This window comes from Streptopelia decaocto, assembly GCF_964273445.1.
Source record: "Streptopelia decaocto genome assembly, chromosome: 6".
Taxonomy (NCBI): Eukaryota; Metazoa; Chordata; class Aves; order Columbiformes; family Columbidae; genus Streptopelia; species Streptopelia decaocto.
This window is the reverse complement of record NC_138660.1, coordinates 24967179-24980659: the sequence shown is the minus strand read 5'-3', so window position 1 is coordinate 24980659 and position 13481 is coordinate 24967179. Positions and strand designations below refer to the sequence as shown.

Below are 13481 nucleotides of genomic sequence, written 5' to 3'. Positions count from 1 at the left end.
TTCGGCCCACAGGTTCATGCAAGCAGGAGTGCGCAGTGTCCCGCCGTGGAAAGCAGCATGCCTGCGGTGCTGGCTGCGTGGAAAATCTGGGATCCCGAACATAGAACATGCTTCACAAATGCTCCCTCCCTCCTCTTATTTTTAAGCAATTCGAACCTAAGAAGCTGTACAGTTTTCCTCTCAACGTACCTCTCTCCAGCTTCTCAATGTCATGACGTGAACAGACTAGAAAAGAAGGAAAAAAAAGTGATTTACTTACAGTTGCTCATGCAGCCTGTGGTATCCCACAGACCCACCTGAGCATGCTGGTAAAGGTGAGGATAAGTGAAGCTACCCTCAAGCTTGGCATGGCAGGAATAAATTGGGCGATTGTATTTAACAGAAAACATCGCTTACATGGCCTTACAACCCATCTGCTCCAAGATACCATCCCTCACTTCATCCCTGCCTCCACATGCCAGCCCACAGGCCAGCTCTCTTTGCCTTTCCACAGCCAGCCTGCACTGCAGGACAGGAAATGTGAACAGGATATTCCTTTTATCATCCTATGCAACAGCCTAGTTTTTTCTGCTGCTTTATTTTCTTCTGTTTACTCACTAGCACATTTAGGACAAAGAAATTGAAGGTTAGGACAGAGCAGATGTCGGTAAAATAATGCTAAGTCCACCCTGAAGCAGCACAAATGAGGATACTGTGAAACTATCACAGTGCTTTACTTAGCCCATGCCTTGGCTAAAACCAAGTTACTGCACATTTCTTTAATCCCATGGCATAAGTGCACAAAGAACCAATCCTTAATTCACATCTCCATCAAATAAAAAAATTGCCCTTCTCCAGAAGATGCGCTACCATCAACAGTGGATGGCCTGTATTTTCATTAAAAACTCCCCACATTTACCTTAGTTCCAAGGTAGAAGATCTGACCACCACAGCTGCTGATGGACTGATAACAAGCTTTCTCTCCAACCAACGCCTACAGGGAGAAAAATCACATGTAAGCAAAACCGCTTTTTGTTTTTGTAAAATTTCCCAAAAAATATATGTACGCTTGAACTTTAGAGACGCTTTGTAACTCAGAAATCAAAACGAGGATTGGGAGATAAGAACACAGATTGCTGGGCTGTAGTAAGTCAAAAAGCTGGGAATGCAGCTCAAAGCGCTACTGAGCTCTGGCTGCCCCGCCAACACGACGCGGTCGTAAGGAACAGTGCTCGGTGTCTATCCTCACACACAAAAATAGTTATGGGTGCTCTTCCCTTGCCAGCTGCAAAAGAGGAAAAAGTAGGAAGCACAATGTTTGAAGTGTTGCAATTTCCACTAGTATGGATGTTATTGGATTTTTACTTCAAGCAAGAAAGAAGTGTAGTACCTACAAGCATCATCCTCTCTATCCCTGTGTGACAATCTATGAGACAAGGGCAGGGAATGTATGTACAGCACAGGCACTGCTACAACAGAGTATGTGAAGCATACAAAGGAGAAAACCCTCTAAGAATCTCTTGAAGAATAAAGCACAGCAGGTTTTCTCCTGTACAGGGTGTTCCAATGTTTGGTAACTTAAGCGCAGCTCCTGAAAACATCAATGCACAAGAGGAAATATCAAGTGTCTGCTGGCCACATCAACACCATGTATGATTTCTGAGATGCCTCAAAAAGGCTTCTTCCAGGTTTCTGCTTGGGGCATATCTGAAGCAGAGGCAGTGAAGAGCAGCAGGGCACTCGTTCCTACCAGGGCACTCGTTCCTACCAGGGCACTCGTTCCTACCAGGGCTTCGCTGACGTTGCCTCCTGTCGCCAGCGATTTGAAGTGGCTGCTGTTGTAGACAAGCTGAACTTCTGAGATCTCGATGGTCTCCAGCTCCTCCTGTGTCTGACGATCTATAACATGCAGCTTCTCCACGCTGTCCAGAAGCACTGCTGTCCGGGAGTTTATCCACTAGAAAGGGAACAAACAGCAGATTTCAGCAATGCACACACAATTAGAGGCCAAATGAACAGGCTTTGACCATTTCCCCAAGTATCAAGACTGGAAGTTCTATCATGGCTCGTAGCTTTGTTACTATACACGGTCACTTCACAACAGCACCCACGCGTAACTGCAAAGGCAAAGACAGCGAGGCTCCTTCTGGAGTATCAGCTTTAACACTGAGAAAAATTATAAGGAACCTTCTTCTCAGAAAACAGCCGTAGACAAATGAACAATGCACCAGAACTCTTGTGCTCTGGGTGCGCTATATGTGCTCTAGCACACTTACCATCCAAAGGTCTCAAACCAAGAATACTACGACACCTATTTTCAAATCCCTTTGCAGGTCAGTGTGGCATCAGGAAGCATTAAAAAGGGGAACAGTACATCTGAGTTTAACTCACAGCCTGTCATTCATATTCTGTGGCTTCTACTTTTATACTTTCCTATTTTACTCACTGTATTCTGTAGATGTGTTTTAGAGTTGAACAACCTTTGTTAAAGCATCAATTACAGTGCCTTAGCAAGCACTCACACATGGAAACACTAGAATTTTACTGAGCCAATTACACAGAGTTTGCATTATTTTTAGTGAGAATACAGAATAAAAATCTTTCTTGCCAGATTCTCTCTGGCTCTTGAAAATGTTTCCTCAACAAGGCTATTCTTCCTCCCCAAGAAAAGGCACTATTGTTGCCTCCATGCTATTAATTTTTTATCCTTTAGCTACTACTTGCTATTTCACTCGTGCTGGTTTTCCACCAAGTCCCAAGTTGAAGGACATTTTCAGTTAGCTGCAGATAAACACAGTCACTTCTTATGCTACATTAGTAAAGCTGATAGTATAGAACTAAGATCTACTGAGATACATTGACAAGAAAATTAGTGAAAAAAAATTAAAATGAACTGTTTTACAATCTTAAGACTTACAGTAAAGTTGATGAGGTCATAGTGCAGATGAAGCTGCCTCTGCTTAGTGACGTGTATTGCACCCGTATCATCTCTCTTGACCTAAAAGAGAAACCAGACAAGGCTGAATCAAACCCAAAGACTTTATGGGCTCAATATCTCTGTTCCTGGAGGGCATCACCCCAGCCCCAGGAGCCTGGAGCTCCCCTCAGACAACGCTGAGCACACGAGCGTAACATCTCACTTTCAAAAGCCCTCATGAGTTGTATGTCACAAACAAGCTGGCCCTTCGTGTGCTCAAGGGACTGTCCCTCCCTGCTCCAGCTCCTGTGTTATAGAAGGCAATTCGGTTTCTAAAAGGAGTGCAAACCTCCAGCATTTGCACAGAGCGCGCTGAAGGACTGACTCTCAGTCACTGACTCCCGAGGGGCTCAGCCTCCTGCGATACTGGATTGAAGGGAGAAGCTGCGTGACAACTCCCAGTCAAGGGTTCTCTCTCGTCCCGTGCAGGAACTACTGTATTTTCCACTCGTAAAAGTCAGAACTGCAGAACACTAATGTGGAACTGGCTTAATTCATCACCATTAAAAAACAAACAAAAAACAATCTGCAGAAAAAATAAGGGTTTTTTAACATTTTGACAATTCGAAGTACAGCAAGAGGGACGTGAATTCAGCAAAGCTGGGAAACAAACATAGTGCTCCAAAGCCAAATCCCAGATTTTCTGAAGCCCAGGCACTACTCCCATATGTCGAAACCAGGTAGGAAATAATCTTCAAACAACCATATCAGCACATATCTGCATGTCTAAACGGGACGAGCAGCACGCCCTGAAGTCACATGCCAGCAGGACCTGAAAGCTGTTGTCTCTTAGTGGTTTATAAAATTATTTTCCAAAGTCAAAATAAAACGGTATCTCAAATTCATGTGATCTCCCTGAAAACAATCCACATTCTTCTAAATCCAGCAGGAATGAGATAAGCTGCAAATAAACACTTGTAGAATAAAGCTCACGCCTCCAGGTTGTCAGGGAAGGGCACCGCTGCTTGCTGAAGAGCAATGACCAACAGGTTTGCTTTCCTGAGCTGGCTGCAAGCTGCAGGCACCTCCAGCACCCACAGATATCACATTGTCACTGAGACAGAGGCTCAGTCCGCTCAATATGTGAATAAGACACGACTACCTGAAAAGCAGCATCAAATATTCAAGGCTTACCAGAAGAAAATGCACAACGTCTCCTCGACAAAATGCAAGCATGGGGTTCACCGAGTTCTGTACAGCCACAAAGTGCCAGGCCAGAAGGGGGACACTGGAAGGGTCCATCTGTCGGACAGAAAGCACAGGCGGTATTTACGGTCTGCGAGGCAGAACGTCACACTTCCAAGACACACACTGTTCATCAGCTGCTCCTCGCTGACTCTGCCGTGTACACACGCAGGCTGCAAAGCAACGTCCTGGGCTGCTGGCACCTGAGCAGTGGCTTGTGCTCCTTGGTCCAGCCACGAGGCTTAGGGGCAACGTGTGTCTCTTGGCAAAGCAGTGAGCCGGTCAGAACAAAACCCGTGTCCCAGCTGCTTGCTGCAGATCCAGTCGCACATGGATTGGTGGAATATGACAACCCGCAGCTTGCCAGCAGCCTTGTGTCTCCGTTCTCCCAACCTAACATACCCCACATCTTCCCCCAGCTGCTTTTCCAAGAGGAATTATACCAGCGACTAGCAAAAGTGAATAATCAAGAGTTTAGAAGACTGTTTAGTGCTCTAATCCCGCTTTGTTTCTGTCCCTACAATTAAAGGTTCTATTGTATGGTTCTGCAAAGCAATGGCCCCAGTCCAAGGTGACTGCAGTCATAAGCAGGTCAACGTCCCATCTGTGGGAACATGGAGGCTGCAGCAGAGAAGACAAGAAGTTGAGAGGCTCCCGTGTTCCTCCCTTCCTACTTATTGGAAAAATTCAGCGTCTTCACACAGTTACAGCTGAAAGCAGCCTTTGCACCCCCTCCCTGCCCACAGTCCGCACACAGACCAACATCATCACTGCAATTCCACAATGCAGAGTTTACCACATGCTGATAAAGCAGTGACATCAAACACCTGGTCCTAATCCATCCCCTTCACCCCAGGAATCGTTCGTAGCCATAATCCAAAAAGCAACTGTTTGGCTTCATTACTCACACGACCATAGGGAAAGGTCATCCACACTTTCAGAGACGGCTTCAGGCCAATAACAAGTATCTTCAAGAAAAAGAAAACCAAAAAGGCAAAATAAAACCTCTGAGTATATAGCAGAAAACCTCTCCTTTGTGATTTCCCACACAAAGCCTCCTGCAAGCAGCACCTTACCTTTGTTAGGGAGGCCATGGCCAGCAGTGAATACTGGGTGATAGGATGGTCTCTCAGCTCAACTTTGGCATGTAATGGTTCAATACAGCAAACCTCCCCCTTCGAGCCACTGAAGAGACAGCGGGATTCACATGTCCTCACTCCCATAACTCTCCTGCAAAGAAGAGAAATCAGGTTGGTGGCCAGTTATCAAGAAGAGAGAAGCCTCATGAAACCTCATGAAATCTCAAGAGTGATCCTTCATAAATATTGTTTTTAAAAAGTGTTCTATGCAGCTGCAGGGATCAGTTTCAGTGTGTCACTGGAAGCGGCCCCATACAGCTGCTCAGACACAGACAAGAATTCCCTAAGATCTTATTTAACAGTAAAGTGTTGGAAATTCCTGGATGTGATCAGACTGCCAAACAGCATCTTGCTTCAGCTGTGAAATTACACTGCAGCCCTAAATTCAACATTCAGACAGTAGCTTTATTGCTTCCAAGGGTTTTTTTGCTTAGGTTTTAAAACCTATGACCCAGCATTAATTTCTTGTACTTTCTACATTTAGAGTTATCGTCTTACTTAAATGACAGTTCAAATACGGAGCCTCCGCTGTCATTGCAAATTGCAAGTGTCGGGTCATCTGTAAACTGAGCAGATAATTAGATTAAAAGTGGCACTAAGAAATAAACTGCAAAAAATGAAGTACAAGTATTGTCCCTATCAGAAACATACCTTTAACATACAGAGTTGAGACAATTACTGGCTTTTTACGTAAGAAATGTAAGGTTTAGCGTTTCACCGTGGCCCCTCCAGCATTATTGCTAGACTGGGTCACCCAAGCGCTGCAGTGCCCCACCAGATCCACCACACCAGGTCCGGGTGGGCCTGGGATGTCTCAGCAAGGGCCAGGACAGCAGAAAACAGACATACAAGTTTCTGTGTGATGACAACACTATGCTGAACAAGAAGCCATAGATGATTTCTCTTTCAAAGCAAACACCCCCAAGTTATTTGGAAAACTGCTGAGAGAAGCTACTTTCTACACTTCGAACTCTTGCATTTAAAGTTGGCAAGTCATGTATCCAGTTCAAACCACCACAAGTTTCAGAGAAATGTATTCTAGCAACTAACTGATCATTTTGGCAGCAGAGAGAGAAGTTGTAACAAACAACTGTTGTTTGTTATACCACAACTCACAGCTGATATTATTTCAGCTCTCAAAATACTCAGTTTATTTTTTAAATAGAATTTCTGCTCATTTTTTCCACCTCTGGATGCTATTGCCAAATAGCTCCTAGGTAGCTGCTCTCCACTGTAAACCTAAAATTACTACACAGGGAAAAACAACGCATCTGACTGAAAACAAGTGTGTTTTAAAGAAAAAACATGCAGCAGTACAAACCAAACAAGGAGTACATGCAGTGTTTGTTACCTTGATGTGCAAAATGGCTGTTCCCGGCGGGTGGGCGTCTGTTATTGATCGCAGCAGCTTCCCGCTGGCCAGATCCCACATGGTGATCTGCAAGCAGAACACACTTACTGCCAAGGGCTTCTCTCCATCACCTCATGTGTTAGTACATCAACCAACGTCTATATTCCCCATATCATCCTCAGTGAGTAGGGTCTTCATATCAAAGAAAAATGATCTGAAAAAGCACTTCAATGCCTTTCTCTCTCATACAATCAGGGGAGAGTTGAATAATCTCTGCTAATGCCCATCAGCAAAACCCAAGCATGTCCACGGCTACCTTGTCACTCTGCTCGTCCTGTGCTTGCTCAGCGTAACAGGTCAGGTAGGAGTTTGCAGCTTGGCTTGCGCTTGGACATCAAATTCAGACCATTTCCCAGCTAAGAAGCAGGAAGTCTTAAACTATTTAGGGCATAGCTGAGGACTATTTAGCCCAGAAGAGCCGACATTACACGTTGAATTGAACTTTTTGTTGGAAATTCTATTTTATATGGTTCCATATGTCATCAATCAAAGCTTTGTAGACCAGATGTTTCAGAACTGCTGCTCCAAAATATTTTATCTGAGTATTGTTTAAAACAGGCCACTGCTCTGCATGGATCAAGTCTGTATTTCCACAAGCTCTGGAGCAGTCTGGCATTTGGCCCTGTCACAGGCACTGGACTGTATTTTATCTGGAATGAAGCTGAAAGCCAAAGGAGCAAAGGAAAATGAAACTAAAAAGAAAAACAAAGCAGCTGTCTTAGTATTCCACAGACCTCTACATTTTACCACGTTAACTTATATCCATTCTGGTTTAGTTTTAGTCTTTAACCTCTGTTCGGGAATTGCTTTCTCTGTGCAGAAAACAGCATGAAACTAGAACAGCAGGCTCTACCCCTTTCTCCTCCACATTGTAGAAACTATGCTGCTTCCATTGTACAACACAAGTAAAATATCGGTTAAAATGAACTTGGATAATTTCAAGCTATCGTCAGTAAAAACTAGCTTTAATTACAAAGAACAGCTCTCACAAAGTGGCCTAGAAAGATGAAGCTGATCGTCATGCTGTGCCCATTGCACATTTCAGTTTATTAAGAGTGGGACTTTTGTCACAGGCAGCCACGATTAACCGAATGCTTCACTCTATTCTGGCGCTGGCCCATGGCAGCCCAGGGCATTACCTGTCCCTTGGCAAAGCCGCACAGGAGCCTGGAGCAGTCGTTGTTGATGCTGAGAGCAGAGATGGCCCCGTACTGGGCACCCACAGCAGTGCTGCCCAGACACAGCCGCAGAGCCTGGTTTTGATCTAGAGCACAACCATCAGTAAGAAATTAAAGGGAATGAAAGAGCCATGACTCAAATTAACACCATGCAGTCATTCACATATACAATTCACCTGGGGTACATTAACAATTCACAGGCTAAAGTTCTTAAAACAAGAGTTTACAAGATGAGGATAGGTGTTAGTGCAGAGATAGTGGGACACTGTCTTGCAGGGAAAGATAAAAACTGTTTTTCCAAGTAGAAAACAGGCACAGGGAATATGGGAATGCAGAGGTATTACAAAGTGAAGAAGAAACTGCTAGAAAAAACAAAGCAATATCTAGCTTTCCTTTTACTGTTCTGCTTAACTTGTAGCAAGGAAGATGACAGAAAATTGACTCTATTTCACGAGCATTATACAGGGTGTTTCAAAAAAGAAGGACTCCATTTCAAATCAGTGTATTTCATTATGGCAATGTGTTAGAATTACACAAAAATTACAAATGGTTTAATGAGTTATCAAGATTTCGTAACCTTTTTATAAATGCTCTGTGTTTCCCCCACAACATCGGGATGATGGTTGAAATCATCCCAAACGCCTCTCAAAGGCAGTTGATGGTTGCAGAGATACAGGGATTTCAAATTGGGTCCATCTTTTGGAAACACCTCGTGCTTCTTTACGTTGATTTGAATATCAACTACAAATCCCCAACAGGGCCCTCTGGTAAGCGTAATTTTATGGAACTTATTCCTTGGTTTTGCTGCTAAAGGCCAGGAGCTGCAGGGAAAATGAATTGGCTTTTCCCATCTCTCTCTGGTTTTGTCCTGCTTTTGAGTGCGAGAGAAAGAAAAGATGCTGTGTGAGGACTGTTGGAACGAAGCCTGGAGAGCTGAAATACATCAGCAGCACCACAGGACAGAAATAAATACTAGCAAGAAGTATACCTGAACTCATGGATTACCCTCTACAGCACTGTTTAGGGTGAAGAGAAAGAGGCCAGAGCCAAGTTCAAATATTTTCCACTCTGTTCTATGTTCTCCGGCATCTACCTCGCTAAACTTGTCTGCTGCAGTAGCCCCAAAGAAAGTAAAAAATGTGTTTTCCTGCAAAATCTGGATAGTGGTAGCAGAGAGGGAGGGATAGAGAGGGTGTTACAAACACCACTTGTTCTGCGCACCGAACGAGACAAGGCCTAGGAGAGATTGAAAGGCCACGCTCTGTCTTGCAAATGTGCAAGGCAAGGCTCAGCTAGTATGGAACGTCGCGTTTGATCTAAAACAGGATGACAGTCGTGGTCAGGAGGACACCGTATGTTACGGGTGCTCAGAGACACCCGGATTCTTGCGAACGTTGAGCTCTGCTCTCGAAATCTGCGTGAGGAGAAGAGGAAGGTGCCTTTGGTTGACCAAATCAATGAAAATCATCATCTTTTCTTCAGATGAGCAGCAGCCCAGGCGGTTCTGGGCAAGGCTGCCTGTCCTGCTCTGCTGTGCCTGCCTCTTCATTTGTTTTCCAAATTAACGTGCCTTTGTTTAAGATAAAACCATCTGGAAGCCAAGGAGAACATGAGGGTTCAAACTGGCTGAACCTACATGTACAGAAGCAGCTCTGAAAGCTCTGGCAGTCACACAAGCCACTGTTTAAATAGATATTGAAATGTTTAGAAGCCTTGACACTCATGTTTAACCAAACAAAGGATGTACACAATACAAGTGATGATACTGTGAATGGCTGCCGTCATTCAACAGCCAAGAGGAACGTGGAGCCAAAACTACTTCGGTATCACCATAGAGAGAAATTACTATTGACTGTGTCGAAGAAAAGAAGAAAAATAATGGAAGATTTCTATGGAAGCTCCGAGAACACAGAGCTATAGCTGGAAAACAAGTTCCCCAGAGAGGTATTCTCCCAATGGTGTCCTTCAATAAATAATTCCTGTTCCAGAGATCTGGAAACACAGTTCATTTACAAAAAGGCCATCTGCTAACCATAGAAGTATGTTTTAAAATAAGGCGAATACTGCAGTTCTTGCTACTGAAGGAAAATTGCATCCTATTTCTTCCACTTCAGTTTAAACCTGTCGGTAAGTGAATCAATAACCTGCCTCCTGTAAGACGTGTAAAAGGAGAATCTCTCACAGCCTTCTCCGAAAAGGGCAGCAGCTTCAGAACCGCTGCTTTCAATCCAGCTTTACATCTTTACGAACTTGCAAATCCATTTGCCACTTCCCTCACTCACAATGTCAATTCAAACTAAACAAGACCAAAATTAAATGCTTTGCGTGACTCAAGATATTCCTTCCTGAGACAGAATTGCCTATGATTTGCCAGGGGTGCATTTTTAGAGTTGAGAAATGATCACTTCCAAAGCCAGAGAAACCCAGGGCAGTTCATCTCCAGACAGTCAAAAGAGAGCACACAAGGAGGAGAAAACCAGAGAAACTAACTGCAACTAGAGAAAACTAACTACAAATACGATGGATGGAATTGCTTCCAATGCAAGATGAAAATCAATGAGCTCCTATTAATCAACTAGTAGAGTAATAAAAATGCATAAAAGTGAAAGGTTATAAAAGCCTTCCTGATTATTTTCCAGATTAATATTATCAGCTTTGAATTAAGGTACATTTAGGATTAAGCATAAAAAGCTTTGTCTAAATGCTTGAAACAATGATGCCTATCAATTGTCCAAAAATGTTTTGAATTGTGTAATTCACATAAAGCAATTCTTCATCTGAAAAATTTCTGCTAGTAGCTACGCGTGTTGTTTTCAACAGCCAGCGCGGGCAGCAGCGTTACCCGCTGGCTCGTTACTGCTTTTTGCTTGTCTGGCATCCTAAATCCCGGCACAGGCAGCATGCAAACCGGGCGGCAGGAGCTGGTCATGCAGGGGACGCACACAGGGCAGCGCTACTGTACCTTTGCCTTTGCAGTCCGCACAGAAAGGGCCCGAAGAGGAAGGAAAAAGCCAGAAATCAATATAAAAGGAGTGAAGTAATCGACAACATATATGTGATAATCTTCAGAGACAGAGGGAACCTTCTGGTTTTGCTGATAGCGTTTCCTTTTGTGAACATTTCCCCTTTGGATTTATTGAACTGAGAGGACGCTGTGGCAGGGAGTGTTTTAAAACCAGGTGGTTTACAAAGCGTATGGTATCACTGAAGAAAAATGAGTTCATATAAGAAATTTGGACTTCATCATCCTGAAGAAATAAAGAAAAATCTGAGAGGAAATAGAACTGTTCACAGCGACTTAACTGATAAAACTGTTTTCAACAGTTATCACCAGCCAGTCAAGCAGCTCGCCGTTAACTTAAAAAAACATCCAAAGATAAGAGTTCCCAAAAATCAAGTTTTAATGCTGTCTTCAGGTACTTACACTACCTGTTCTCTCATGGTATCATGCTACTCCCACAGCTCGACAAAGACTCTGGGCACTAACCATAGGTTTTACAGCCCCAGAAAATAATAAATGGTTCAACAATAATCCAAACTTCTGAAAGAAAAAACCTTCTTTGTTAATTGTTATGGGCTTGCTGGGAGAGCACTTCTGCACTCCAGTCCTGAAGAGAAGTCATGGCACACAGCATAAGTGTTCATTTGCACAATGCTCACAACTCCGATAATGTTTCAGAAATAATTTGGCAAAAGGATGGCTCATATTTACATTAAAATTAAAAAAAAATCCCCTAAGCAAGCACAGTGCTAGAAACACCCTAAGGGTCATATTCCCAAGGCACAGAAAACTGTCAGTATTAACAGAGCAAACAGAAGATAAACTACCTGAAAGAATGGTAAAAAATGAGAGTACCAAGCTCTTCTCAGTATTGTCAGATCACGTAACAAACACCAGGAACGGCAGATGAGGAGGTTTAGATGGGCGTTAGGGATGTTTTATCCCCCAGAGCAGGTCGGCGCAGGAGCGTGTCCCCGCACCTTCCATCCATAAGAGTCTTTCAAGGCTTGGCAAGACACCACCAGGGCTGCCCCAACCCTGTTATTGGTGACACCAAACAGGGGGTGACCACAGGTCCCCAGGCACCCCTTCTGCAACACTTACAGCGTGTCAGAGCTGGCATCTGATTCACAAGAAAAATATTGCTTCTCAAAGATGAGATGCGATGTGAACTGTGATAATTCAAGAGCCAACAGCAGCATTCAGAAAAGCAGAATGAAAGCTGCGCCCAAGTCTTCCTTAAAAAGGACAGACGAGTCAAGAAGGATGGGCAGACTCACATGAGTGAAATAGTTACATAGGCAAATATATTAAAGAAAAAATAAAGGGTTAAAAAAATTGCTAGTGACACAAAACTATTCAGATAAATTTGAACATCAGCAACATGCAAGCAGAAAATGGACCTACATTTTTGGAGGGGAAAAAAGGTGATTTTCCATTGTACAGTATAAACCACACCCAGAGTTCACAAAACTTCGGGGAGCGAGTCTCACCCTAATGCACATATCTAGTAGAAAAACGTTTTCATTTTAAAAGTAGAGAAATTGATCGGTCTATAGACATAAATTGCTGGTTTAAATTTCAGAATAAAACTGGGTCAGAGCACCAATCCTCTCTCTGCACACAAGGACTTCTACAGCCATATCCCGCGAGGACTTCTCTTTGCAGACAGATCTGAGAGCACTGGGGCGAACACCCAAGCTTTAGTTATGGAGCTGAAAGAGTCGAGCAGCGAACAGAGGTGTCTGGGAAGCATCTGTGCCCGTATCTGACGCAAAGTTGGATGACACACCTTTAAATTATAGAACAGACTCACAGAGCAACTTCGGTGGCAAGGAAGCTATGGAGGTCTCTGGCCCAGTCCTGCTGCTCCAAGAAAAGTCAATGAGATCAGTTTGCTCAGAATCATTTTAGTTGGAAGAGCCCCTCAGAATTGAGTCCAACCATAACCCAGCTCCAGCACTAACCCATGTCCCTAAGAACCTCATCTAAATGCCTTTTAAACCCCTCCAGGGATGGCGACTCAGCTCTGCTGAGTTTTGAATACCCGCAAGGAAGGAGATGTCAGAACCTCTCTCAGCTCTTCTCTAACACTTCAGTGGCCTCATGGTGAAAAATTTCATCAGAGCTGCCCATGTTGCACCTTGGGTCCATTGCCTCTTATCTAACATCATGGACCTTTGAGAAGGGTCTAAGTCTCCTTTACACCCTTCCCTGAGGTAGAAGAAAGCAACATGATGTTTCCTTAGCCACAAAAACTACAGACAGCACAGCCTTGCAAAGACCATGGCCAAACAACAGTAAATGTGCTGGTTCAAACCGAAGAAAACTTTGCTTAAACGCGCCTGATTTGAGCAAAACAAACCAACGTCATGAAATAAATCAACTAAAATACCACAGGGTACTGAGCATCTCAGACATTCGGTGGTCCAGCCTCTTAAGCGGGATTTGATGCAGAAATAATCACAAAAGTAACAACGACCCTTCCCCTTTGCGCGCTGACACAGTCGTAGAGCCCCTTCTGCAGCGTGAAATGCTGAAAGTAATAGCTCATGACATCTGTAGAGAACAGCTTCTTGTTTAACAGCTTACTGACCTCAGAGTGTCTGCA

At 43.8% G+C, this 13481-nt stretch overlaps 1 protein-coding gene across 3 annotated transcripts in view; it reads right to left on the bottom strand.

The window, feature by feature from the left end:
* VPS8 (VPS8 subunit of CORVET complex) overlaps positions 1 to 13481 on the bottom strand; it is a 64968-nt gene that overhangs the window by 45165 nt on the left and 6322 nt on the right. For 2 of the 3 annotated variants that reach the window (XM_082054992.1, XM_082054991.1), the window contains exons 7-16: positions 7831 to 7955; positions 6632 to 6718; positions 5779 to 5846; positions 5218 to 5371; positions 5050 to 5109; positions 4091 to 4198; positions 2897 to 2977; positions 1766 to 1936; positions 899 to 973; positions 190 to 225 (exon numbers count right to left, since the gene is read on the bottom strand). In XM_082054992.1, coding sequence (XP_081911118.1) covers positions 190 to 225; positions 899 to 973; positions 1766 to 1936; positions 2897 to 2977; positions 4091 to 4198; positions 5050 to 5109; positions 5218 to 5371; positions 5779 to 5846; positions 6632 to 6718; positions 7831 to 7955 — 965 coding nt within the window. The remainder of the gene's footprint in view (positions 1 to 189; positions 226 to 898; positions 974 to 1765; positions 1937 to 2896; positions 2978 to 4090; positions 4199 to 5049; positions 5110 to 5217; positions 5372 to 5778; positions 5847 to 6631; positions 6719 to 7830; positions 7956 to 13481) is intronic. The other variant, XM_082054990.1, reaches the window with a different exon arrangement.